Below are 26,031 nucleotides of genomic sequence, written 5' to 3'. Positions count from 1 at the left end.
TTCAAATGTATGCGGCCTTACTATAAGCTCGTAGGGGGGTTTCTATTTTTCTTATACGTATAACAAATTATTCAGACCATCGAAGCAATAGCAACCGTCCATTCCATCTCCCCGATCGGACGGTGCTACTGTCTCTGTAGGATGTCTCTGCAGTTTACTCTCCAGTTCACTTGACCCCGTCCAGTGCCCCCCTCCACTCTCCCGCCGATGAGGTCGCCGCGCCTCCGCCGCAACCCGCCGCCGGCGACGGCGGCGGCGGCGGCGCCTGCCCCGGATCAGTTCCGCCCCGGAGACCTGGTGGAAGTGCTACCCGACGAGCCCGGATACCACGGGGCCCACTTCCCCGCCTCCGTCACGGCCTCCCACGCTAACCCTCGCGGCTACACCGTCGCCTACGACGGCTCCGGCTGCCCGCTCGGGGAGGTCGTCGCGGCGTCCCAGCTCCGCCCGCGCCCGCCCGACGCGCCGCGCGGCGTGCCACCGGCGGAGCACGCCGTCGTGGATGCGTTCAAGGGCGGGGCGTGGTGGGTCGGGGTCGCCCTCGGCGGGGGGCGAGCGGCGGCGGGCGGGAGGGTCGCGGTGTGCTTCCCGGAGACGAGGGAGGTGGTGAAATTCGACGCCGCCGACGTCCGCCCCCACCTCGAGTGGGTCGCCGGCGAGTGGCTCTCCCCGGAGAATATGGTACAATCTCCAGCTTCCAATTTCCAAACTGACAAAATGTACGCAATTTTGTGAAGAATTTGTATCAGAGAATGTATCTGATTTTGTTATCGAGATTAGAGAATTCGGCGAGCCCTTCTTGCTAGTTGCTACTGAAGGAGATAGATTAGAAATGCATTGGTCTTTTTTTCCCCATTTACTATCATAATAAGGGACTTAATTAGTCTAGGTTAAACTGGATGTTGCGATCAAACGACTTTAATTACTTGCTTTGGTCATAAAATGATGGTTACAGTTGATAGATCAAACAAGTTGATATGCTGAATGCTGTTTGATTCGCATAGCTCATGCTGGAATGGTTACTCCAGTTTATGTGCATTATTGAAGCAACCTTACTAACACTATCATGTTTTTGTTTTTGCCATAAGATGTTGTGATCTAACTCCTTGAGCCTGATGGTATTGCAAATGTTTCCTGTTGAGAATCTGAAGCTCTAACCTGGAGATCCAGTGTCCGGACTTGTATATTTGAGATTCTAGCGGTGTCTTGCACGTAGCATCATTTATTAGAATGCAGGAATTTGGACTTCCTTATTTGATTTCTAAAACTAGATTTGTGTACTTCAGTTGTTTTGATTAATTGCAGTTTTAGACTTGCTCCGCTTCTTTAAGGCATTTTTGTTTGGACTAGCATGTGTTCCCCTCCATCTTTTATTCATTATCTGCTACCTCACTGCCTTTTGCCTGCCAGGGGATATCTAAGACAATGCCATATAAGAAAGGAACACAGGTGGAAGTTGCCAAGTTAGAAGGTAATTCTGTTGTTGCTTGGTTCTCTGCAGCTGTGGAGAAGGCTATCTGGAAGAGCAGTCTTTTAGTGGATTACAATTGTTCAAAGAATGATGGTAGTGTGTTGCCCAAGGAGATTGTTGATCTGAAGCATATCAGGCCTCGCCCGCAACATGCATCAGCTATTATTTTCTGCATCAATGATGAGGTTGAAGGCTTCCAAGGCAATGGTTGGTGGCTAGGGGTGATTACTGATGTTCATCCTGAATTTAGATATACATTTAAGGCAGCACACTCAGGAAAGGAGATTCAATTGGACCAAAAGGCACTTAGACTTCGGTATGACTGGACCCATGATCAGTGGCAACAAGTTACACAGGTTTGTACGCAATCTTTCTTTGGAATATTTATTAAACTTTAGTTTAAGGTACTTAATATATTAATGTAGATGATCCCTGGATTGTTTTACATGCTACTCCCTACATTTCACAATGTAAGTCATTCTAGCATTTCTCACATTCATATTGATGTTAATGAATCTAGACATATATATCTATCTAGATTCATTAACATCAATATGAATGTGGGAAATGGTAGAATGACTTACATTGTGAAACAGAGGAAGTAATATATTTAAGGATTCTTAAAGCTTCTATCTGTTGTCCATATATGGATCTTAAGGAATGATTCTTAACTCTTCTCTCTTTATCACGAATTGGCCTTTTGAAAATTGCAATTTGTATTGGTACATGAGCCTTTAACTGTTGACTGCAATATGGCCAGGTGTTGTTTGGTAATAATATATGTTGCATCAGGCTATCAGTGCATCTAAGATTTGTGGTGACTAGTGATGCTCCTTTTGGATACTTTTTTAATTAGAACTGGGTTACACTTTTCTGCTATATTTCCAGTGAACTGTACAGTGTTCTTCTACCGTTTCTGTTAGGAACCTAAGATATATTTCATTGAACCTTTTAAAGTTCAACTATCGTTAGCTTGGATAAGTTAATAAGCTTTTATATCTTAGACCTGCAATATCTTTGTTACTGACACACTCACACTTGTACTAAACTTTATCACTTTATTTTCTTGCTGTTAAACACATTCATAGGTAGACAAATTGTTCATTGGATTTGACTTGTGATCATGGCATTGTGGTTATGTAATGCCTTTTCGCTCTATAAATACAGTGCGTTGTGCAATACAGTCAATAGGAAGTTGAAGCATAGGGTTTTCTTTCTAAAGAATCTCTTTTCACTTTTTTTAGACGATATCACGATAATAGTATTTTGCAAAAAAAAAAACCTTTTTTAGAATCACATAAACCCTTTAGTTCTGAAATTCTTTCCTTCATATGATCAACTCATCATAAGGTCTAACCCTAAACGACCTTTGCTCATGTGCCAGAAATGGTATATAACTAATTGCTAAAAGTGAAATCAAAGATATTTATGATCCTCCTTCATGGCATACTAAACAGGCAATCAATTGTGCAAATCATTCTGTATTGAGTTATGACTTGTGAAAACTGTAACTTGTGAAAGATTCAAGCAAATCCTAACTCTCGCCTTTTCTCTACTCTTTTTCATTAGCACTACTACTTTCCCATCCAGTAAACCAAGTTAATTGAAAGGCATCTCAGGAAGATCCTATTAGGTTTGACAAAATTACATAAAAGAAATGGTCTCTATATAGTCCCAAATGTGTAAGATTGGTGACAATGTTATCCGTTATCACTGATGATGATCAATTGCCATGTAGTATTTCAGTATTTCTTTCAACTGATAAAGCTAACGATCACTGCTTTCTATTTCCTTTGGCTATATTTCAGAATGTGACAAAAAAATTTGCCAAAGGCAGCAAGGTCGAAGTCACCAGTAATGATGATGGTTTTCATGGAGCTTGGTTCCAGGGGACTGCTCTAAAATATGTTAACAACAAGATTTTAGTGGAATATGACGCATTGAAGGCTGATGATGAAATCACTCCTTTGACAGAAGCCATAGAAGTGCAGCACGTCAGACCCTGTCCTCCAGATATCCCTGTAACCAGTGGATTCAATTTACTTGATGAAGTTGATGCTTGTTGGAATGATGGATGGTGGGTTGGTGTGATATCCAAGGTTAACAGTGGTGACAGGTACATGGTATACTTCAGGTCTTCTACAGAAGAGACTGAGTTCGGGCATGAACAGTTAAGGCTTCACTGCGATTGGGTGGGTGGAAGGTGGATGCGGGCTTCGCTGGTATGCTGCATTTTCCCTGAATTTTGATTACGGTTTGTAATAAAATAATCACATATAAAATTGCGTATAATTGCTAATATAGCTAGATATAAACCTTGTTTTCCTCGTGCCGTTGGGTCCAGTGATTTCTTTCTACTGCAAATGCTCATGTGCTGTATGCCACCATTGGCAGGGATTGGAGGCATAAGGCTTACGAGGTGCACGCACAATTTTGTGCAGAAGTGTGGGTTAGTACCCAAAAGAATGTGCTTCGCTAACATCATCCTTGTTATTGAAGTTGTCTGATAGTACATAGAAAGTTGTCTGAATGACCTTTCTTCGTCTGCAACTCCACCAGCAGTTGATCTGAATGTTTGTCAATGGGAGATCCTCAGCGTCACTAATAAGCTTTGGCATTTTCTGTAGATCTGAACATGCTTCTATAATAACTGACTTTGGGGAACAGAAATTCTAATTTAGGGTGACATAACTCTTATTTCATGACTACATGAGCATATGCTTTCTATGTTTGAGATATGTTTTTAGTTCTGCATTCAAAAGTAGTGGGATTGAATTGAGAGTAACCTGCATTGAACTTTATGCTTTGCACTAGAAATTTCGGCGCATTGCTAACTGTTGGCCCTGCCAATTTTCATGCCCTCAATAGAGCAGTACTCCTCTGTTATCCTGGACCACCTTATCTTGAGTAGGTTCTGAAGCAATAAAACAAATTTAATGGGGTCCTAGGAGAGAACATGGCCGAAACAAGTGCTACCCCATCATGTTGAGAGGAGGTGATTAGTATTAGTGTGATACTTACATGACACCAATTTATTTTTGTTTTTTCAATGTAGACATCGATTTGTTGGAAGGATCCGAAAGTGTTTGATGTTTCTCTCCTACCATAAACAATCCCTAATGTGATATATTTCACTAGTTAGGGGTTAGCACTAGTAATAAGGTGGTTTTAGGTACTAGGAGACGCAGGCGAAAATATTCATGCAGATTGCATTTTCATGTTGAGCCGTGTCATGTGTGTATGTGCACGCAGGTGTGACTGAACTGAACAATTCATCCAAATTGCGTTGCTTGATATCCTCTTGCTTATGGGGTTTGTCCTCTCTGCGATTTAGACTCTGATGAGACTCTTAACTCTTAATATAGAGGGAGAAATTGTTTGGCTAATTCTGCAAGTGACGCTTCAAAATTACTCCAGGCTGCTTTTAACATGTCTCAAGTCAAACTTCAAAATTTTTGAACAATGATATACTTTTAAATATTTAGATTGTATATATGAGAAAAATCATATGTGTAGATCTGTCTATTACGAGCATAATACTTTCAGAAGCTATGATAAAACAGTCAAGATTTTTCTCTGCAAGGAAAATGGGAGCCGCTTGTAAAGAGAGCTACTACTCGTACATTACATGAGTTTATGTATTTATTAGTAATGGTTTCAATTAACACAATCTTTTTCGTGGGTGACTATCTGTGTCAATGTGATGGGATGGACCAAGAATTCAATTCTGTTCAATGGTAGCTGGGACGGACGACGACATAGCCACACTTTAGTCGTCGTGCTGCAGGCTACTGTTACTGTTCTGTCTCAGCTCTCATCTCTCTAGCTTCAGGTCTGGTTTAGTTCCCCTAACATTTTTTCTAAACACATCATATCCAATCTTTAACATATATATGGAGCATTAAATATAGATTTAAAAAACTAATTGCACAGTTAAGGAGAAAATCATGAGACAAATCTTTTAAGCCTAATTAGTACATGATTAGCCATAAGTGTTACAGTAACCTACATGTGCTAATGACGGATTAATTAGGTTCAAAAGATTTGTCTCGTGGTTTCCAGGCAAGTTATGAAATTAGTTTTTTTCATTCGTGTCCAAAAACCCTTTTCGACATCCGGTCAAACATCCGATGTGACACCCCAAAATTTTCTTTTTGCGAACTAAATAGGTCCTCAGCGCTCTCTGTCGTAAAATATAGCAATAAAATCCGTTATAAAATATAGCAATTTTTATTGTTTAAAATTGTTTATATAATATATCAATTTTTTCACATTGGACTTGTTTAGTAGGGCTTTAATTCCACCCCATTTAAAGTTGAAGCACAATTAAACGGTTTCGGCTTTAAAAAATACGGAGTGGGCTTAAACTATAAAAAGTGAAGTAGAGAGGTGGCGTGGAGTTTAGATCACTCCAAACTACGCTCCTGAGTTAAATTTTCCAAAGTTAAATTTAGAAGTTAAAGTTGTATAGAAGATATCCTTACTTTTTCAACTTAACCAGTCATAATTATCTTTCATTTATTTTATATAACTATTTTCTCATCTTAACTAATTAGAATCGTTAAAACTTTTCCCAATACCATGTAAAACCTTCATAAATATTCATAATTTAGAATTGAGGGAGTAAATTGCAACTGCGCGTTTTTTTTACTGGGGTCACGTACTAGTGTAGTTTAGTGTGGTGGTTGGGCCGCCTAGCTAGCGACCGTATTTATTGAATGTAGTACTTGTCTGCCGGAGTTTATCCCTGCTTTTGCAAAATATCTCATTTATAATCAAGGGAAAAAAAATTGGCTGCAAAGCATGCGTGCATTCATGCCCGTGTCTATTCGATTCAACACCCATGCATTCATGCACTTAGCTTGTTGAGTCACATTTTTTGAGTACGGCATGTGTTTGATTCATTTGTCATATATATTTTTCATGAGATATATTTTTAACAACTAGACTTGATAGGTAACGGATTAAAGGAAAAAAATTCAAGATTGATTGAGCCATGTCATTATTGTTGTTTGTCTAACCTTAAACATGGGTGGTGAAAACTTATGAAAATGTTATACTCCCTCCGTTTCCTTTTGATCTTCGTATTTCAGGCTGGCAGCGAGACCTAGGAGCAGTAACTCTATCGCTCCTTTCTTCGTATCTGCATCGAACGAGCTGTCTATGGCAGCGCTTCGTTATCCCGCGCATAGCCTCATGCCGCCGTCGCTTCGTTGGCCCGCACATGTGGCCCCACGACGCCGTCGCTTCGGTGGCAGCAGCATCTCCAACGAGACCGGCGCTACTCCGACGATGATACCGGCGCTACCTCCATCCCCGAGTCCGGCACCACCTCCATGGCGCGAGCAAGTGAGGCGAGCGGGTCAGCCATGACCGCAAGCGCGACGAGAGCGGGGCGGCGAGCGCGACGCAAGCGGTGGTGGCGAGCGTGAGCGGCGAGGTTGACTGCGTGAGAGGGCGTGTTGTAGGCCTGCATGCGGGAGTAACGAGCGGCGCGGCGCTGATGGAAACGAGATGAGCGGGCGTGCCGTATGAAGCATCGCACGAGATTTCAGGCGCCCTTTAATCCGCTGATCAATATAGAATTTTCTGTTTTCCAAAATACGTAAATCAAAAGAGAATGGAGGGAGTAGAACTTTAGTGCATGAACTAAAAAGAGTAAATTACATTGGCGGTACACAAACTTATTAGGTGGGTGCAATCTAGAGTATAAACTTATAAAATGTTTGTGTTGGTGCATGAACTTGTCTGGTGGGCGTGTAAACCAAGACCAAAAGAACACAACAAGGCTAATCTCATTTATTTAAGTGCTGATTAGGATGCGATGTAAACATGCAAGTGAGAAGATGCCATATATATATATATATATATATATATATATATATATATATATATATATATATATATATATATATATGTGTGTGTGTGTGTGTGTGTGTGTGTGTGTTCAATAAAAGGTAAAATAAGGCATGATTGTTGTCAAAGAAAGACATAAAAAACCTGAGTAATGATGCAAGGGTGGAAACAAAAAGAAGGTTAATGTAAGAACCAAGTTTATAAATATAGCATATCTCATGCCCATCTCATATGTACATATCACGTCCTAATCTACATCCAACCTGGTAAAATTAGCCATGCTATGTTATTTTGGTCTTGGTTCATAACCACTAGGCAAGTCCGTACACCAAAACGAGTATTTTACAAGTTTATGCACTTGATTGCACTCACCTGACAAGTTCGTGTGCCGCCAATGCAATTTACTCAACTAAAAAAGTCTGAACATTTTGGTGGTTAAGAGCTACTAATTGAGAGGGCATAAGCATGGAAACCCATAAGCCTCAATTGCATAATTTGCATGGTACAGTGGCAGCAGCAGTATAACATCATTATTGAACAGCTGCTAAGCTTGTAGCCGTCCGAGCAAAAGGGTACTTTTACATGCCCTAATTAAGTTGGACAGTGAGAGAAAGAGAGGAGTAAATGCAGGAATCTAATTAATCCAGCACATGGATTAGTACTGGAATCTCAGTGTGTGGCTGGGGCCAATGACCCATCACTTCAGGAGTAATGCCCTTCGTTTTCTCTGAAACTAATCTGTGGGTCCCATGTACCAAGCTAGTAGCTGTTTGTACATATGCAAAGCCACAAAGCAGGTTGATGCGTGTGTTGTCCTATCTTGTACAATCTTGAATTATTGATGTTTATCAGTGTAGCTCTACAGCTTCAAGAATCAATTCACTTATGATCAGTTTATCAATGTAGCTCGATCTCTACAGCTTCCAGAATTCACTTGTGCTCACATACATGTAGGCCATGGGGATCAACGTTAAGTAGTCATGGTACTAGAAATCATATCTTCCGCTTGAGTTAATTTGTAGTGGAACCATGCACTATGCATTTTGTTTTCATGATGTTGCCATGCTTGTGAAAGATCAAACGTTTCCTTTTAACATAAAGATGATGTGTGTTTTTTGTAAAGCGAAGTGAGCGTAATGTTAGGTGTGGAACCAACCCACTCCGATTCAAATTCTAGATTTGATACATGTGTTTGTATTTATGGCTAATTATTCTTTCAGTGGTTGGTGACATATCCATCGACAGTAAAATGTCCATGGTGACTTCGCCATCAATATCAATATATGCCGGCTCAATGTTCCGGAGGTGCTTATAGAGATAAGATGTGCGTGTGTGCGTATATAGGGGTGAATGTGAGCGTATGTATTTGTACTATATCCTCTCTTACTATAAAGTTATATCTCAGTAACTTCTAAAGCTTAATATGCAAAGATGCCACATCATCCACTAACACTCATTACATTTAAATATCATACAAACATTCTATATTATCTAGAATTTTATAATTTATTAAATTTTAGAGCTTTAAAATGCAAGCATGTTACATCATCTCACATAATTCATATAATATTTCAATATATTTCTTCATTATTTTTTATAATATCCTATATACCTATATAGTTCATCTTCAATTAGTTAATGATATTACTCTCTTCTCTCATTAAACTATATCACATCAATTGTTTTTAGTGCTTAAATAATTAATCTATGGTCCAAATTAGCTCCACATTTTCTTCTTTCATTAAGCCGTATCACCTCAATTATTTTTATCTCTTAGATAATTAATCTATGGTTCAAACTGTCTCTCTACTTTTCTTCTCTAATAAAGCCATATCAACTTACTTTTATAGTTGAATCATTATTCTATATACTATTTAAATTTAAATTATCATAAACCATGTTAACATAATCTTATATCGTCTAGCTATTTTATATACTATTTTTATTTATTATTATCATACTAAACTCCCGTAGCAACGCGTGGGGGTTTCACCTAGTTTCTAGATAAAAGATGACGTGTGTTTTAGGGTGTTTGCCGATCCGTGTTGAACACATGTCACATAGCTTCAGTAGTCTCAGTTTTTTTTTTCAGGTCTAGTCTTCGATCCTCTGTTTTTATGCCCATCTACATTGTTGAGTTTCTTTTTAATAACTTATGAGACCACATGACGAATAAACTATAGGTTAGCACGAATTATCATGTTTTTTTTGGGTGCCCTTTTACTCCTGTTTCTTATACCAGGCAATTTTTTTTTCTTGAACTGTATGATGTTTTCTAAAAGGTATTTTGAAGAAGTTTGAAAAGGAAAAGGTGTGTTTTATAGTTTAATAGAAATAATATTTTTTAACGAATCGACGAGCGCTAATTTTATTGAATAGAGAAAGAGAACTTTACAAAGTGAAAAGAAAAAAATAAGCTGAGGACCTTCAATCCGAGCTAACTAAAAGAAAGCCAATTATTAAGACTTTTCGCTTCTGCTAAGGCCCAAGTTTTGGCCTCTTCCTTCTGTTGGAAGGTTCTGCGATTCCTTTCGTTCCATATCTCCCAGGTGACCAACAACATCAAAGTGCGAAGTGCCTTCTTAGGTGTCTCTTGTATGTTTGCGGTAGCCTCCCACCAATATAGCACCGTCGAAGTTTGCCACTATTAGCTAGGATTTAGTCACCCGCACGCTGCAGAAATAATATTTAGGAGAAGCTGATATTGATAAAAAGGGTTGAGAGACATTAATATATTTTTACGGAGCAACAGCAACACACCTGCAAAGGATATATATTCCTGGGGTATATTGGTATGGACGGATGGCTCATAATTGAGCTTCACTAGAGCTTCTAAACTAACTATGCTGTAATAAATATATAGTATTAATTTTTACATAAGGGATCTATTTATACATTCCATTATCAGTCAGTCGGTACAGATGACCTAACAAACATATGAAACCTAATTAAAAAATATAGTACTGCAATTCTACCATTAATTTTGACAATTTGACCCTTTACAAAAACTATTTTTACAAATGAACCGCTGCCAAAACTTATTTCAAAAATGACCTTTTTGCTCAACGCCAAATCATGTGGCGCTGAACTTAGACACCTCAGCGCCACGTCAGCTGGCACTGAATGCCGTGCCACGGCGGATGGTAGACTAAGTCAGCGTGCCAACGTACATTCAGCGCCTTGCTATGTGGCACTGAGGTGTCTAAGTTCAGCGTCACATGATTTGGCGTTGAGCAAAAAGGTCATTTTTAAAATAAGTTTTAGCAGCGGTTCATTTGTAAAAATAGTTTTTGCAAAGGGTCAAATTGTCAAAATTAATGGCAATTCTACTACCCTTTCTTTTCATGTGATATTTTTTTATTAGAATTCCTTTCATGTGATAGACAAACTTGCATGGATGAGCTCGGTTAGTCAAACATTCTCCTGTCCATTTTTTAAAAGACAGAAGTATGTTTCATGATGTGTAAGCATATATACTAGCATGCTACTTCAATGTGAAGTTTATTGCGTGCAGATTTACTCCTCATGTAGTTTAACTGTATCAGGTCAATTTCTCCAACAGTTTGGTGTGTACGGATCACCGAACATACACTAAACAAAGAACACAAACAATATATGCAATTCAATCGGTAGTACATGAAAATCATTTGCATCAACAATTATCATTTAAGAGAACATGGTGATGAACTCAAATTAATGTTATTTAGAATTTTAGATTAATGGAGTTTCATAGGGCAATCAACTGCCACAAAATGGGAAGGATTTACATAATACTATAGCTCATTTCACTTCTACCGATACTGTTACAGTATATGGTCCTTGAGGAGTTGAGGGCAGTGAGATCTTTTTTTTTTTTGTTTACTCTACCAAAGGCCCAAAATTTGAAAGAAGAAAATGTTACCACATATATATACTGCTCCCTCCATTTCAGAATAAGTTAATCTAGTACTCAATCCATCCCAAAATATAAGCATTTTTAGCATAGTGACAAGTCAAACGTTTTAAACTTTGACCATTAATAGCAAAAGAAAAAAGATCAATCATGTAAAATTGATGTTACTAGATTTATTGTTAAACAAACAATTGTAATATGCAACTCTTTTTATTTAAAATATTTTACTTTTATAGATATTGTTGGTCAAAGTAGCATCTCAGAGACCATGTCAGGGTCCAAAAATGCTTATATTTTAGGATGGATGGAGTACTAGATTTGACACATACTTGTACTATAAATTTGGACATGAGCTTGTCTAGATGTTCTTCTCCAGATTCATATTATTAGGATGTATCATATCCAGTACTAGATTAACTTATTATGTGATAGAGATAGTATGTCTTTTATGGGTTCCAATTGTACTTATGGACACAAATTTATATTCTGTTAGCAAATGATTGGACAAACTGTCAGTACCTGTGCTCAATATGTTTAAGGCCCTTTGATCTAAAGGAAAAGTATAGAAATTTTGTAGGATTCTAATCCTATAGAATTTTTTTCCTATATGGCCCTTTGAAACAAAGGATTAAAAACTGTTAAATCCTATGAAATTCCTAAGGAATTTCTCAATCCATATAAGTTTTGTCGGATTTTTAACATGAGGTCCAATCTGATGGAAAGTTTCCTATGAGGCCATCTCTCTCGTCTAATTCTTACGTTTTTCCTATGGTTCGATCAATCGATCATTCCTGTATTTTTCCTATGTTTTATAATCCTTTGTTTTGTAGTATAATTTCTAGTAGAATTCTATGTTTTTCTTATTCCTCCGTTTTCTCAATCTTTTGATTCAAAGGGGCCCTTAATCGGGTGCATAATACTATACACTACTATGCACCAGCATATAGCAATAAAAGGAAGGTTCAAAATGCAAATTTCTCTAACAACTTTACCAGGCAGGCACAAGGATATTTCTCTTCCACATGGCAATAATCATTCCCTATTACTACCTACAAAGAAAAACTTACGTAGATCCTTCAGACCCTGGGTTCTGCGCACCATCCTGATAAATAAAATTAAAGAAAAGATTTCACTCCAATTATCCAACAATAGTAAATTATGCCATTTCTTTCTTGCTTCATGAAAGTAACATAACATCAGCACAAAGAACAAAAGGAAAAAAAAAAGAAAAGAAGAGGAAATGCATCAGCATGCATTACATTTAGATTCAGGTAGGAGCAAAGGGCCAACTGCATCTTCTATTGCATGTCCTTGTTATGGATGCAACCATACAGGAATTGACTCCAACTACCCCACCTATACAAAAAAATGTCCAAAGTTATTCAGTTCATGAAATTGCAATTTTTTTTTTGCTTTGCCATCCTAAAAAAAGTTATTTGTTCAGTTCTTCTGTCGCTCTCCTCTGCACCAGTATTTGCCAACGGCCCTACACTCTTGAACTCTAGCCAGAGGCCGGTGGGTGAGGAGAATAAATGATCCTGTCAATTAGCGTGAAGATGAACAGTAGCATCAGCGATGCTGCAGTTAATAACAACTGGTAAAAACGCTGTGCATGCATTGGCTATTTTGTGATTGGTTACCTACTCGTACGTACTTACATAAATCTGCAGTTCCTTACCCTGCAGGGATCCATGATGTAACTATATAAGATCTTGCTGCTTGCATTGTAGCATACTCAAGATGACTCTGCATGCATACAGGGTGAACATATTAGTCTTGGATTATCTGATTAAGTTACTAGCAATGACAACAAGATCTTACTGAATGTGGAAACATGCTTTTGTTCCGTAATCGATTGGTTACCCTGACGTCTAGCTCAGTGCAACATCCCAAGTATGCCCTACAAATTCCCCTGAATAAAAATGTCATATACAGGTGAGAAACGATGTGCGGCATCAATGGGAACAAATTAATTAATTACCAGAAGGAATTTCATACACAGTACACAGACCATACCGTCAAATAGCAGCACACCAAGCAGCCTGCAATTGGAGTATTGGATAAGTTAAAGCATTTCAAATCTTTGGCCGGATGACTGCAATCAGATACATTATCCTTTATTTCTCCTCCGTAACTCCATCTTTTATTTCCTTTTTGTTTTATAATATTTTGTTGGCACATTTTTTCTATCCATCAATATAATAATAAGCAGAGAGATCTCTTACCATTCTCATAAAAAAGAGAGGTACTTTCTTTCTCACTAGTCACTTCCAATTCAATGGATCCGTATGAACCCATCATGTTTGCCATCCTGGTATTGTGCGGTGGTGCCGTGACCTTGCGGCCGCCGTTGTAATTAATTAATTCCATATAAATGTTCACCTATCACCATGTCCTTCTCGCTACGTTAATGGTATTACTTTAGAGGACTATGCAGAAATCATAGTTAACCATTGCCGTCATCTATGGCATTCCAGCTGAAAACCGGCTATCAGTTTTGCTGGAATGTGATATGTATACCACGCCAGTAAAATTTGCTTACAAAAGCATGGGTTTGATAAATTTCAGATAATATGCTCTTCTTAGAATGTTTCTTGTAATTTCTTCACTTTGTAGCACACCTAGGACAAAATGTTACAATTAAATGACCCAAGACTTTAGATGATCTGAAGATACTTTGATACTTAATACCAATAAATGAATCTTGCAAAAGTGTGAACCAATTGACGGAACTTCATAGGCATGCTAAACTGCTATCTTAAACACGATTTCAACTTGTAAGCCAATTTGGCTGCTTTGTAATTAGCTAACTGTACCATCGTGGAGCAGGCGAACAGCAGAACATACCTTTCCATCAATCATGCAAATACATTTCAAGTAGCTTATAGTTCAACTAGAAAGGACGACAATGCAAAGAACCGAGGAGATCATTTGATTTGCGAAAGTGTAGCTAGAAAGTATATCACAAACTCATTGGGTATTTGTCCAAATTAAGTAGTTATGATATTTTTGATTTTATTTAAGATAATTTCTGTAAATTAAGTGGGTTTTTTTTTCAACTGTATTGAAGGTGCACACTGGACACCACCATAGGCCATAGCACCCACCCACTAGTGTGCGTCTCTTACCTCACCCTTAATTTGGGATATTGACACCCTTAACAGATGGAGGCCAGTGACAATTCTGTTTACCTCACAAATGTATACTATCTCCGTCCCAAAATATAGTAATTTTTAGCTATGAATCTAAATTAATAACTAAAAATGCTTACATTTTAGGACGGAGGGAGTATCGTGAACACCCAACTCATACAAAACGGTGATAACCTTGCAGGAATATGCGCAACAATAATTCTACTAGTACAGATACAGCACTAGTACTAACCAGCGATACATAATTTTGCATGAATTTATTAATGAATAGGACGAGTAATGGCTACCTGCCGCCTACCTGGAAAAATTTATGGACCCTTGTCAGCTTCAGGACTAGCAGTCCTCCAAGGTGACCCAGTGGTTGATCAGTTCTTCGGTTATAGATAGCTCTGTAAACACAAGATTTTATTTTCTATTGGGAACTTAGTTCAAAAGGTGGATCTAGATTAATGGAGACCATTGGCTAGTACAACTTGTGGGGTCAATAGTACTACTAACAGTGAGGGCTTGACCATGATAAAGATTCCTTAGAGAATGGACAAATCCTTTTCACCTAATGAATTCGTTTAGATCATGTTTACGAGCCATCTCTGAGAGGTCAAAATCTATTGGTTAAGACATAAAAGGCCAACAACTATTGGTTAAATAATAATAATATTTTTTTTTTTGGGGGGGGGGGGGGGGGCTTTGAAGTAGGCAGCAATATGACACTATCACCCAACCATCCCTTCACAAGGCATTCCCGTTAACCATTATTTTCCAAAAAAGTAAATTCGTTTAAACATGTTAAGAAACTTGTCTAAAACAGCAAGTGAGACAAAAGTTCTATCAAATAGTAACAAAAACTTCCCTGAAATAACAGATAACAATAAACCAATTAGAAAGGAATACATTCACAAAAGGGCACTTACAGCTACTTCCATCTGCGTAGCTCCATGATATGTACTTGATGTTGAAAGCTTTTAAAGAATAACAAGACAAAAGAATACCTCCGGTTAAATAACTTTATGTGTGCGCGGCTGCATCTCCTTCTTCTCTCTATTACTATAAAAGTTATCATTTGCCATTCAATACAATTAGGCTATATATTTTGTTAATTGAACAAACCAGATATTCAGTCAAAAAAAGGCTGCCGGCTTGTAACACATGACGCGATCAAATTTATGCTACTTTTTTACAAGTTTTGGAGGCTTCTAACTTTCCGTCTGCTATAATCTCAGTGCCTTCAGTTCCTCCAGAAACCGAGGCACGTCATGCAGTTGGAGAGGATTAGGTTGTTGGACAACCAGTTGGCATGTTAAAAAAAATCACAAAGATATGCTTTACTATGTGGAATTCATCCCTCCTAAGATATTCTTCTGACTATTTGTTTGTCTGACTAATTGCAGGCTGACCATGTGGGCCATAGCCTCCATAGACTATATTAGACTGGAGATGAAGCTAAACTGCTAAACCATTTCAATTTATTGAAAGAAAAATTAAGGTGCTAAATGCTTTTGCACCACACATCCAGACTTGCGATGTGTCCTCTTCTCATCTCACTGATTGGGTAGTTCACACACTAAACACGTCGAGCTTGATTTTTTTTGGAAGCTAATCTTCCCCCAAAGCATCCCTCTCTAAGCATGGAGTTAAGCTGTTTCAGCGCCCAGTCTAAATAGGGGGACCCACGAGTCTACGACGATTCTTCCCTTCGCCATCTCTGCCTGTATATATAGCAACCTCTTCTTCTTCCTCCTCTTCCCATCAACAGGGTGATACTGCCAGCTTCTTCTCAACTCGACATAAGAGCTCCCTGGCTTCTCTGTAAGTTCCATGCCTTTTCTCTCTCTAAGCCCCCCTTTTCTGTAAGCTCTAGTCTCTTCTGCAAGTTCCCTTTCAAGCAAAATCTCTCTCTCTCTCTCTCTCTCTCACGGAGAGTAAGAGAGGGAGAAGAAAACTAAAGAGGAAGGTTTGGGCTTTCCTCTTCGTTAAAGAGTACTATTTTCTTGAACAGGAGAGTGTTGTTTTACTGACCGCATTCAAGAAATTCACGAAAAGCTTGGTCAGACACAAATGCTTTGAATAGTTCCTTACAATGATCCCGTTTTCTAATCACAAAATGTCAGAAATATAAGTGTGAAACAGTCTTGGGTGAGAGCTTTCATCGATGACTTTCTGTCTAACTCAAATTTTTCTGGTGTTACATGCTTTTTGTTTTCTCAGAAAAAAAAAACAAGTAATTATCATTTCCTTTCTTCCTTTTGAGAAGTTGCACCATTATGTTCAAACAATCTGTTTTCATCCTCTTTTGTGCTTGTGTTTGGGTCTATGCATTGATCAATTCAGTAGAGCAAGAAAGTTAAAGTTCTGATAATAATATTACCTTCATTATGGTACAAGGTAGGGGGGTCACTTTGGTCGATGGAGGGGGGGACGAAGAAAGTTTTCACAGTTCAGGTGGAGGATGGAAAGCCCAGGAAGGACGGCCGGCCGGCGGTAGGGCCAGTGTTCAGGAGTGCACTGTCAAAGGATGGATTCCCGCCACTTGAGCCTGACATGAAAACATCATGGGACGTGTTCAGGTACAGGGTTGGATCAACAACTTCACTTCTTTCTTCTTTGTGTTTCTTTCAGCTCTTTCACAACATAGATCTCACTGTGATAATTGCCTTCTTCTAGTTTTCTCCATGGTACACATGTGTGAAGCTGTTCTGCGAGTTGAAAGAAAAGCAAAAAAAAAAATCTGAATTGAATACCGCAGTTAGTTATGTTGGCAAATTGTTTTTGTTTATTTGGTTATATTTATATATTGAGGAAAAGTTTCTGCTTTTGTGGGGATGGGCATAAGGGAAGTTTTGGAGTTTTGCAGGAGGAGACATACTCAAGGATTATGTGTTCTTTTTTTCTTTTCTTTTTTTTTTTGCCAGTAACCTATAAAATTCTGCAACGGATTAATTTTTTCTCGTGTACTTTGACAATCTTATTTGTCATTTTGTGCCCTCCTCTCTTTTCAACTAGTTCTATATAAACCCGTTTTAATTTAAAATGAAAATCAATGGGTAGATAGATCCAAGTATCAGAGAGAGACGTAGAAGCAGAGCTAGTTAAAAAAAACATACCGTGTCCAGTGTCAACAGGCATGTGTACGGTCAGTCCTCAAGGAGAGAACAAGTCACACCTAGTTGGCACCTTAGTACATAACCTGTACGTGTACAGAGTAACACCAAAAGATATGAGTATAATATTTTTAAATTTCAACTAGTAATTTCATGTAACATATAATCTACTCCACATGCTAAAAATATTAGTTTCATGCAACAAATGCAGGATATGAAATTTAAACAACAGATTATCACAAGATACACGGAAAAGTCAAAGTATAAAAGAATACTCCACAACTTAGAAAAATCTTAGTTTTCATCCTTTCATTTATCCTCCTGCAGGGTCGCAGCAGGCAAGTACCCAGATAATCGGATGCTCGGATGGCGTCCTGTAAAAGATGGAGTGGTATGCCAACATATAGCTGCTAAGATCATGCTTCCATATCTGCTCCATGTCTTATTGTCGTTTTCTAAATTCCTGATGATAAACTCCTCCATTGTTTTCTGTACCTTACAGATAGGGCCATACATATGGAAATCATACAGGGAAGTGTATGAAGAAGTCCTGCAAGTTGGATCTGCTTTGCAGCAGCTGGGGGTGAAGCCAGTAAGAACAGAAACTTAAGCAAACTTCCACTCCAAATCATAGAGCTAGACTCTCTTTCATTATTGGAATCTGCATATTTTGAAGAGAGCTCGAAACATTTACATGAGTTGTGGAGACTTATGCTCCTATGCTTGATCTTATATCAGGGTTCCCGGATTGGAATATATGGATCAAACTGCCCTCAGTGGATAGTAGCAATGCAGGTAAACTTTGTGGAGTAGGGACAACCTGAAAGAAAATTTCGATTTTCAACATTATTTTATCATAATAAGCTACTATAACCCCCTCAATTGAAAAATGCAGGCTTGCAATGGTTACAGCTTAATCTGTGTCCCACTCTACGATACGTTAGGTATGAAAATTGCTTAACTGAAGGCTCTTATCGTAAAACATCAGATCGACTAATGCAAATCTGATGCACGACATTTGGTCTTTTGACTAGAAGTTGTATTACTCCCTCTGTCCCATAATATAGCAACCTAGTATCAGATGGGACATTTCATATTACAATGAATCTAGACACCCTCCTATCTAGATTCGGTATACTATGAAATGTCCAATCTGGTACTAGATTGCTATATCATGGGACGGAGGGAGTATCCATTATCCCTAATGAGTAATGACATTCCATGAATTACAGGTGCAGGAGCTGTTGACTTCATTATTGACCATGCTGAAATCGATGTTATCTTTGTTCAGGACAAGAAAATAAAAGAAGTATAATACATTCAAGTTAACATTTGTTGCTTCTTTTTTTCTGAATATAGTTTTGACCGCGAGAACTTTCTATTTGCAGATACTGTCCGCAAATTGCAAGTCTGCTAAGAGAGTGAAAGGTAAGCGATGGTATATAAAGGGACTCTGATGTAACTATATGTTAAATATTCTAAAAGAATCCCCACAAAAATATGTTTACAGGACTGGTGGCATTTACTTCGGGAACAAGCGAAGAAATCACAAGTGCTGATCAGATTGGGATGAAGTTGTACTCGTGGAAAGATTTCTTAAAAATGGTAGGTCCAGAATTGCACACATTCACCGTTTGTTAACCCAAATAAAATACCTGGTTAAATTTCTCTGGACTGCTAATTTTGTGGTAATGCTAGTGATGACTACATAAGCGTTGTCTTGATAGACCAATATTTGAGTTGTGTTTCAGGGAAAGGAAAATCCAGCCCAACCTTGTGCTCCAAAACCAAATGATACATGCACCATCATGTACACGAGTGGGACAAGTGGAGAGCCCAAAGGTGTCATGCTTAGCCATGAGAGTCATGCCATATATGTGAAAGGTGTGGACCTCTTCATGGAGCAGTTTGACGATAAGGTTGCTCTTTCTCTCCTTTGCTGGATACAGCAGTCTAAATAAACTTAATGCCTGATCCAATAGATGTTTCTACTTATGCATAATTATTGTATTGACCTAAGTTCATAATATAAACAGGACAAGTGGTTTTGTGTATGCAGATGACAACAGATGATGTGTTTCTTTCCTTTCTACCGCTTGCTCACATCCTTGACCGCATGATCGAGGAGTTTTTCTTTCACAAAGGAGCCTCAGTTGGCTATTATCATGGGGTGAGCATTTCGAGCACAATGTTCCAGAATTTCCATTCTTGAAGTGATAATCCTTAAAATCTTAATAACATGGTTGCATTTCGTGAGGGTCAGGATTTGAATGCCTTGAGAGATGATCTCATGGAGCTAAAGCCAACTCTACTAGTTGGGGTGCCTCGAGTGTATGAAAAAATTTATGAAGGTGGGTCAAAATAATAAAAGGTTGGTATTAATTAAGCTAATAGATTGTTAACTCATATGTCCATTTATAACTGGCTCTAGGTATCTTGAAGGCCTTATCAGAACTCAGACCACTCAGAAGATTAATTTTCAATGCTCTGTATAACCGGTACGTTGATTAGCTTCATAAATTTCTTATGACAGTAAATATATTATGTATGCTCACTGTAAGATTTGTGATCCAGCAAACTGGCAAACATGAAAGCAGGCTGCACGCACAAAACTGCTTCACCTTTTGCAGATATGTTGGCTTTCCGCAAGGTTTTATCTTTTTTCTCTAAACAATCTCTAAGATAAAATTGTTTCCAGGTCAGAAAAAGCAATAGCTGTTTTACTCACAACTTTCTTACCTGCCTCTTCGTTGTTATTTCCTTGCTTTAGGTCAAAGCAAGGCTTGGTGGTCGTCTTCGCCTATTAATCTCGGGTGGGGCTCCATTAAGTAATGAGATCGAAGAGTTCTTGAGAGTAACCAGCTGCGCATACTTTATCCAAGGCTATGGTAATGCATATAAATATTTTCCACCAATCAAATTTCTCCTGTATATCCAAAGAAGTAATTAATTGTTATTACAAATTATTTGATTCTGAAAAGTATAAAGGTAGTTGCTACCTGCTAAGGTCTACAAGCCATAGAAAAATAACTCACACAAATTGCCTGATAGAAGAGTTCAAGTATGAATTCTAGTTCTATCTGGAACATGAATCAGTTGGCCTGATATGGAAATATCCGTAAGAGAAATAAATACCTATAAGGCCAGTCAGCAGGAGCATTATCCAGTTTGAATTTACTTGTGGGTCAGTCAGCCAGATTCTTATCAAGTTTGAGTCTAGGTCTTACTTGTTCTATCTTAGTTCCACAATGTCATCTTTTTCACTACAAAGTGCAAACACTAGGTTTAAGAGGATTTTCAACCAACTCCAAATAAGTCCCCAAGGAGCCAGCCAAAACACAACCCTGTGTCAAAGTGTTTTGATTTGTTGACTGTTAATAACAAGTAAAATGTTTTGATCATCTATTTTCTTCTTCACAGAGACACTTAAAAGGATCTAGGATTCATATCCTCATAATATCTTGAATATAAATTGTTGAGTTGTGAGATACCTTTTAGTCTATTAAAAGGTACAAGGTCAGACTTTGTGGCTTTTTCACAGGTTTAACAGAAACACTGGGACCTAGCACGGTCTGTTACCCTGATGACATGTCCCTGGTTGGAACTGTTGGCGTGGCTGCTACCTATACGGAATTGCGATTGGAAGAAGTGCCTGAGATGGGTTACAATCCACTTGGTACTCCTTCCCGTGGTGAAATATGCGTCCGAGGAAACTTCTTCACCGGATACTATAAAAATCCTGAGCTCACGAATGAGGTCATGGCTGATGGATGGTTTCACACAGGTGAGAGTCATTTTTTTTTTGTCAAAAATAGAGGATTGAGATAGGTTTAACATCCTGGCACATTCTTTTTCTCAGGTGACATTGGAGAGATGAACTCAGATGGAATCCTGAAGGTAATTGACCGAAAGAAAAATATATTCAAGTTGTCACAAGGGGAGTATGTTGCAGTTGAATACCTGGAGAAAGTATATGTTTTCCCTCCAACCGTTGAAGATGTAAGCTAAAAATCTAGTGCATATAGCACAAGCTTATAGTTCGAGGACATAATGCCCTACAATTAAGTAATACTGTCATTTCTCCACTCTTTCTAGGTCTGGGTATATGGGGACAGCTTCAGATCAATGTTAGTGGCAGTAGTTAATCCACATGAAGAGAACACCATGAAGTGGGCAGAATCAAATGGCTGCAAGGGTTCTTTTGCTGAAATATGCAAGTCTGAAGGCCTTAAAGAGCATATCCTGAAAGAGCTGCAATCTGTTGCAGCAAAGAACAAGGTACATCCTTTATGCAATTCCACAGTGGAGAAAACTGAACATATCACATGTTTGATCATTCTATCCCTTAAAGTATCCTAATAGGCTAATACTATGTTCAACATGATTTTCTTTTCGTTGGAATTAGAAAAAAGGAAACTTGGAAAGTATTTTTAGATTCCTAATGTTTAATCATGTAAGATATAGTAACCCTCATTACTTGTCACCATGCAGCTACGGGGATTTGAGTATGTCAAAGGTGTAATATTGGACCCTATTCCTTTTGACCTTGAAAGGGATTTGGTGACTGCAACAATGAAAAAGAAAAGAAACAACATGCTAAAATATTACAAGGTAATACTTGTTTCTCTAACAGTATCTAATTATTTGTTCGGTTCCTTACTTGCCACTGAAATTCCTTGCTGCTGCCGAGTAGTTCTAATCTGTTGTTCTTTGTGCGTAGCCTGAGATTGAGAAAGTATACCAAAAACTGGAGGAACAGAGGGTTGCCGCCAAATCAAAGTAAAGAAATATGTTCCCTTTGAACACTAAATGAAAGGCTAGAATGCCATTGTAAATTTTTCAATTTTTAGATAATGGATATCGTTCCGGCCTCTACATGTAAATTTTCAGTTGAACTTTGGTACTCAAGATTACATGAATGCAATAAAATGTATATCGTGTGATGCCTTGTGTAGCTATTACCCCCCTTCATCTCATCTTACATATATGGAATATGATGAGCACTACAGAAGTTTGTGCTACACCACATACTTCGAAGATACTGAATGAGATATCAGGTATTGAAATCAAACAGAAGCATTTTGACTAAAAAACAATTGTTTTATTGTTTTTTCGTTCCTACCATGTGTACATCCATATTAAACCAGCTGGGAGTTATAGAGTTACTATTGAATCCTTTTAACGACTTGAGCAGGACAGATACACAAAAGGATAACAACAATGACTAAAAATATATGTAATACTAGAAAACACGCAAGCAATATTTATGTTTTTTATTCTACACGCTAACCGAACAGAAGATGCACGAATGAACTTGAATAACACCAACAGTTGAACACTCGAAAAATAATGTTGAAAAACATTAAAAGCAACTAGCAGAGAGAACTTACTGCTTGTGAGATTGACCCTTCGCTGGCAACTTGAAGCTGTAACACCACTGAACTGTGACTTTACACTTATAAATCTTCAACAATGTACTTAAACAAATGAATTGGTCCAATAGTGCCAATATTTGTAAAAATTGCACGAACCAACACATTCCATGTTGCTTCATTCGGACAAATACCTTCATATAACATCTTTAAGAGGTAAACCATGGCATTTGATAGCTTACCCTGATTGCAAAGCTCTGAAATCAGAATGGTATACGCAACTACGTTGCGTGGGCAGTTCACTGCATTCATTTGTCCCAATAGACAAGCAGCAATACTGACCTTCCCTTCCTTGCAATAAGCATGAATTATCGCATTGAAAGTGAATGCATCAGGTTGAATTCCTTGAACCATCATCCTCCCCAGAAGCAACATAGCATGTTTCCTCATGCACATTTGACACAGACAATTAATCACTGTGTTGTAAGTTACTAGACTTAACTCAAACCCATTGTTAAGCATCTCAATCACCATTGCAAAAGCGTCTTTGTGATTTCCTTCTCTGAAAAGGCCATGAAGCAACTCGTTGTAAGTCCTATCATTTGGATGGCATCCATTCCTTCTCATCCCATGAAACACATTCAATGCTCTCCCAACTCTTCCACAATCGCACAGCCTTCCAATCAACGTGTTGAATGTCACGGTGTTAGGAGGACAATTGTCCATTAACATCTTATCAATAAGACTCTCTGCTTGGTCAAACATCATCTTCTTGCAAAGCACATCGATCATGTTCGTGTAAACAACAACATTTGGCTTGCAACCGGAACTTTTCATCTCATTCCATATCAGCATGGCGCCATCCAGATCTCCAGCGTTAGAAAAGCCATCAACAAGCGTAGAATAGGTAGTCGCGTTGGGAAGGAGGGCATTTCTTTTCATACTGTTGAAGAAATCTAATGCTCCTTTCAAATCACCAATGCAGCAAAGGCCACGGATGAGAACATTGTAAGAGATTGTTGATGGAGCCCATCCTTCATCCACCATCCAATGCCACATAGAAAGTGCATCATGTACCTTTCCATCCTCAAAAAACCCTTTCACCAACGCAGTAAATGTGAGAACATTTGGAGTGCATCCCATGCTTACCATCCTAGCCAAAATGGCACAAGCCATCCTCAGCTCCCTGGCCTTGCAAAATGCGTCGACTATAGTGGTGTAAGTGACGACATTTGGTTGCAATCCCCTCTGCACCATCTCGTTGACAACCGAGAACACTTCCCACATCCTGAACTCTCCACAAAGCGCGTGAACGATAGCGTTGTACGACGCTTGCACCGGCACCGTCTCAGCCAGGAATCCCCTGGCCTCCTCCACCCTGCCAAGCTTGCACATACCCGAAACTATCGTCCCATGGCTCACCTCGTCCGGGTGGCACCCCTTCCTGGACATTTCATCGAGCATCTTGCGCGCGGCATCGACCCGGTCGTTCTGGCACAGCGCCCTGATGAGCAGGTTGTAAGTGTACACGTTGGGATCGACGCCGGCCTTCCTCATGTTGTCGTACACCGGCACGACCGCCCCGACCATGTTCTCCCTGAGCAGCGCGTCGAGCAGGTGATTGTAGACCCGCACGCCGGGGTCGCGGCAGCCGAGGTCGCTGGCGCGGTAGAACGTCTTGAGCGCGCGGTCCGCGGAGCCGGCGCGGGCGAAGGCGCCGATGGCCGCGACGAGGGCGTCCTCGGTGCACGCCACCCCGCGCAGCCGCATCTCCTGCAGCGCGTACTGGACGCCGTCCACGTCGCCCGCCGCGGCCAGCCTCCTGACGGTTGCCTCATGGTGCCTCGCGGAGTCCCCGGAGCCAGGGTCTGGACAAGGCCGCTCCGTACGGGATGGGTCCGCCGGTATCTTATTCCGGTGGCTCGTCGCCGGCGCGGTGGAGAGGTGGCGGCGGGGGAGGGGGAGGAGGAGGCGGAGGCGGCATTTGGTCGAACACATATCGCGCAGCGCGAGAGCGGCTCAGTGCGAACGAGCGGTGAGGGGAATAAACAATCTGGATTGATCTCGACCTTCTATCACGGATCGGACGGTGTAGATAATCCTCACGTGGTAAGATGAGGAGCCCAATACGATCTTATAGCACAACAAAGCCCATAGATTCGGAAAATTAAGTGGGCCAATACATGCGCAGGCACAGGCAGCACGGCCCAGAGTGTCAAATGTTGCTGGACATAAACGGGCTGGCCTCATTTTGGCCCATTTATCCCAGCCCTTTCTGCTATGGATTGGATTGTCAGCTGCATTGCTCATTTGCTCACCCTTTTTCTGACAAGAAAACTTTTTCCTTTTTTTTAGTGGAGACAGGAACAATTGATAGTAGTATTGAGGAGCCATCGTTTCGCGGAATAAGCAAAATGGCACGTTTACTAAAAAAATAATTTGTGAATAAAATTTTTATATATGTGTTCTTAGCGATATAAAAGCAAATGCTGGAAAATAAATTTCGATGAAAAAAACCTCAAAATCAGCTCTAAATTTAAAGTTGAAAATTCAAAATTTGGATGATACGTATAAGCATAAGAGAAAAGATGAGAACCTTAGTTGTCTCTAAATTTCAATGTCGTCCATAATGGAATGATTTCAATCACGTATCTTTGACTATGATTTTATATTATAATACATTAAAAAAATTAAGTAAAATTGAAGTATTTTTAAAGACTACTACCTCCATTTTAAAATGTAGACTTTTGATATAGGCATGAGTAATAGAAAGTTGATGAAAATGATTGGAGAAAGGTTATCATTGGTTAGGAACAGGAAATATGTGGAGAAATTAAATGGAGAATAATTGTGATTGGTTGAGAGGATACGTGGAAAAATATATTTATTTTGGGATAAGCTATGGTGCTAGAAATAGCTATAATTTGATAAAAAGGAAGTAAACTATATGTCCTATTCTAGTACCTTTAATTGAAGTTGTTTCAGGGTTTTCAAACTAAATATTTTAAAAGTTATTGATAATTAAATGTTCTAATTAACCTTATCTAAAATGTGAATAAGTGGGAGGAGTATTGTATCAACATTTTACTGCTTTTTGAACATTAGTAGAGTAGTTGAAGATTCCGACCGAGCATTAAGTAGAGGTCATCTCTCACGATTAGCGTTTACCATTGGTCATCACTCCAAGTCA

General features: G+C 39.1%; 3 protein-coding genes across 3 annotated transcripts; 2 read left to right on the top strand and 1 right to left on the bottom strand.

Moving 5' to 3' along the window:
- Nucleotides 1-130: 130 nt before the first annotated feature.
- On the top strand, nt 131-4,179 carry LOC127775217 (protein AGENET DOMAIN (AGD)-CONTAINING P1-like). Its single transcript, XM_052301544.1, has 4 exons — nt 131-681; nt 1,411-1,827; nt 3,280-3,693; nt 3,866-4,179. The coding sequence occupies exons 1-4, from the start codon at nt 208-210 to the stop codon at nt 3,878-3,880; spliced, it is 1,320 nt and encodes a 439-aa protein (XP_052157504.1). The 5' UTR covers nt 131-207; the 3' UTR covers nt 3,881-4,179.
- A 12,595-nt stretch (nt 4,180-16,774) lies between these two features.
- On the top strand, nt 16,775-22,412 carry LOC127773298 (long chain acyl-CoA synthetase 1). The gene is made up of 19 exons (XM_052299342.1): nt 16,775-16,935; nt 17,797-17,860; nt 17,972-18,061; nt 18,208-18,264; nt 18,365-18,413; nt 18,702-18,778; nt 18,858-18,897; nt 18,980-19,074; nt 19,221-19,388; nt 19,529-19,639; nt 19,733-19,820; nt 19,901-19,967; nt 20,044-20,119; nt 20,240-20,357; nt 21,011-21,253; nt 21,329-21,468; nt 21,565-21,747; nt 21,961-22,080; nt 22,190-22,412. Exons 1-19 carry the CDS (start codon nt 16,775-16,777, stop codon nt 22,250-22,252), a joined length of 2,010 nt encoding a protein of 669 aa, XP_052155302.1. The 3' UTR covers nt 22,253-22,412.
- On the bottom strand, nt 20,262-24,901 carry LOC127773299 (pentatricopeptide repeat-containing protein At3g48810-like). Its single transcript, XM_052299343.1, has 2 exons — nt 22,860-24,901; nt 20,262-20,395 (listed from the first exon to the last, which is right to left on the bottom strand). The coding sequence occupies exon 1, from the start codon at nt 24,837-24,839 to the stop codon at nt 22,926-22,928; it is 1,914 nt and encodes a 637-aa protein (XP_052155303.1). The 5' UTR covers nt 24,840-24,901; the 3' UTR covers nt 20,262-20,395; nt 22,860-22,925.
- Nucleotides 24,902-26,031: the final 1,130 nt, after the last annotated feature.

Source organism: Oryza glaberrima, chromosome 5 (assembly GCF_000147395.1).
Source record: "Oryza glaberrima chromosome 5, OglaRS2, whole genome shotgun sequence".
In the NCBI taxonomy this organism is placed as follows: domain Eukaryota; kingdom Viridiplantae; phylum Streptophyta; class Magnoliopsida; order Poales; family Poaceae; genus Oryza; species Oryza glaberrima.
This window is presented reverse-complemented; position numbering and strand designations above follow the sequence as displayed.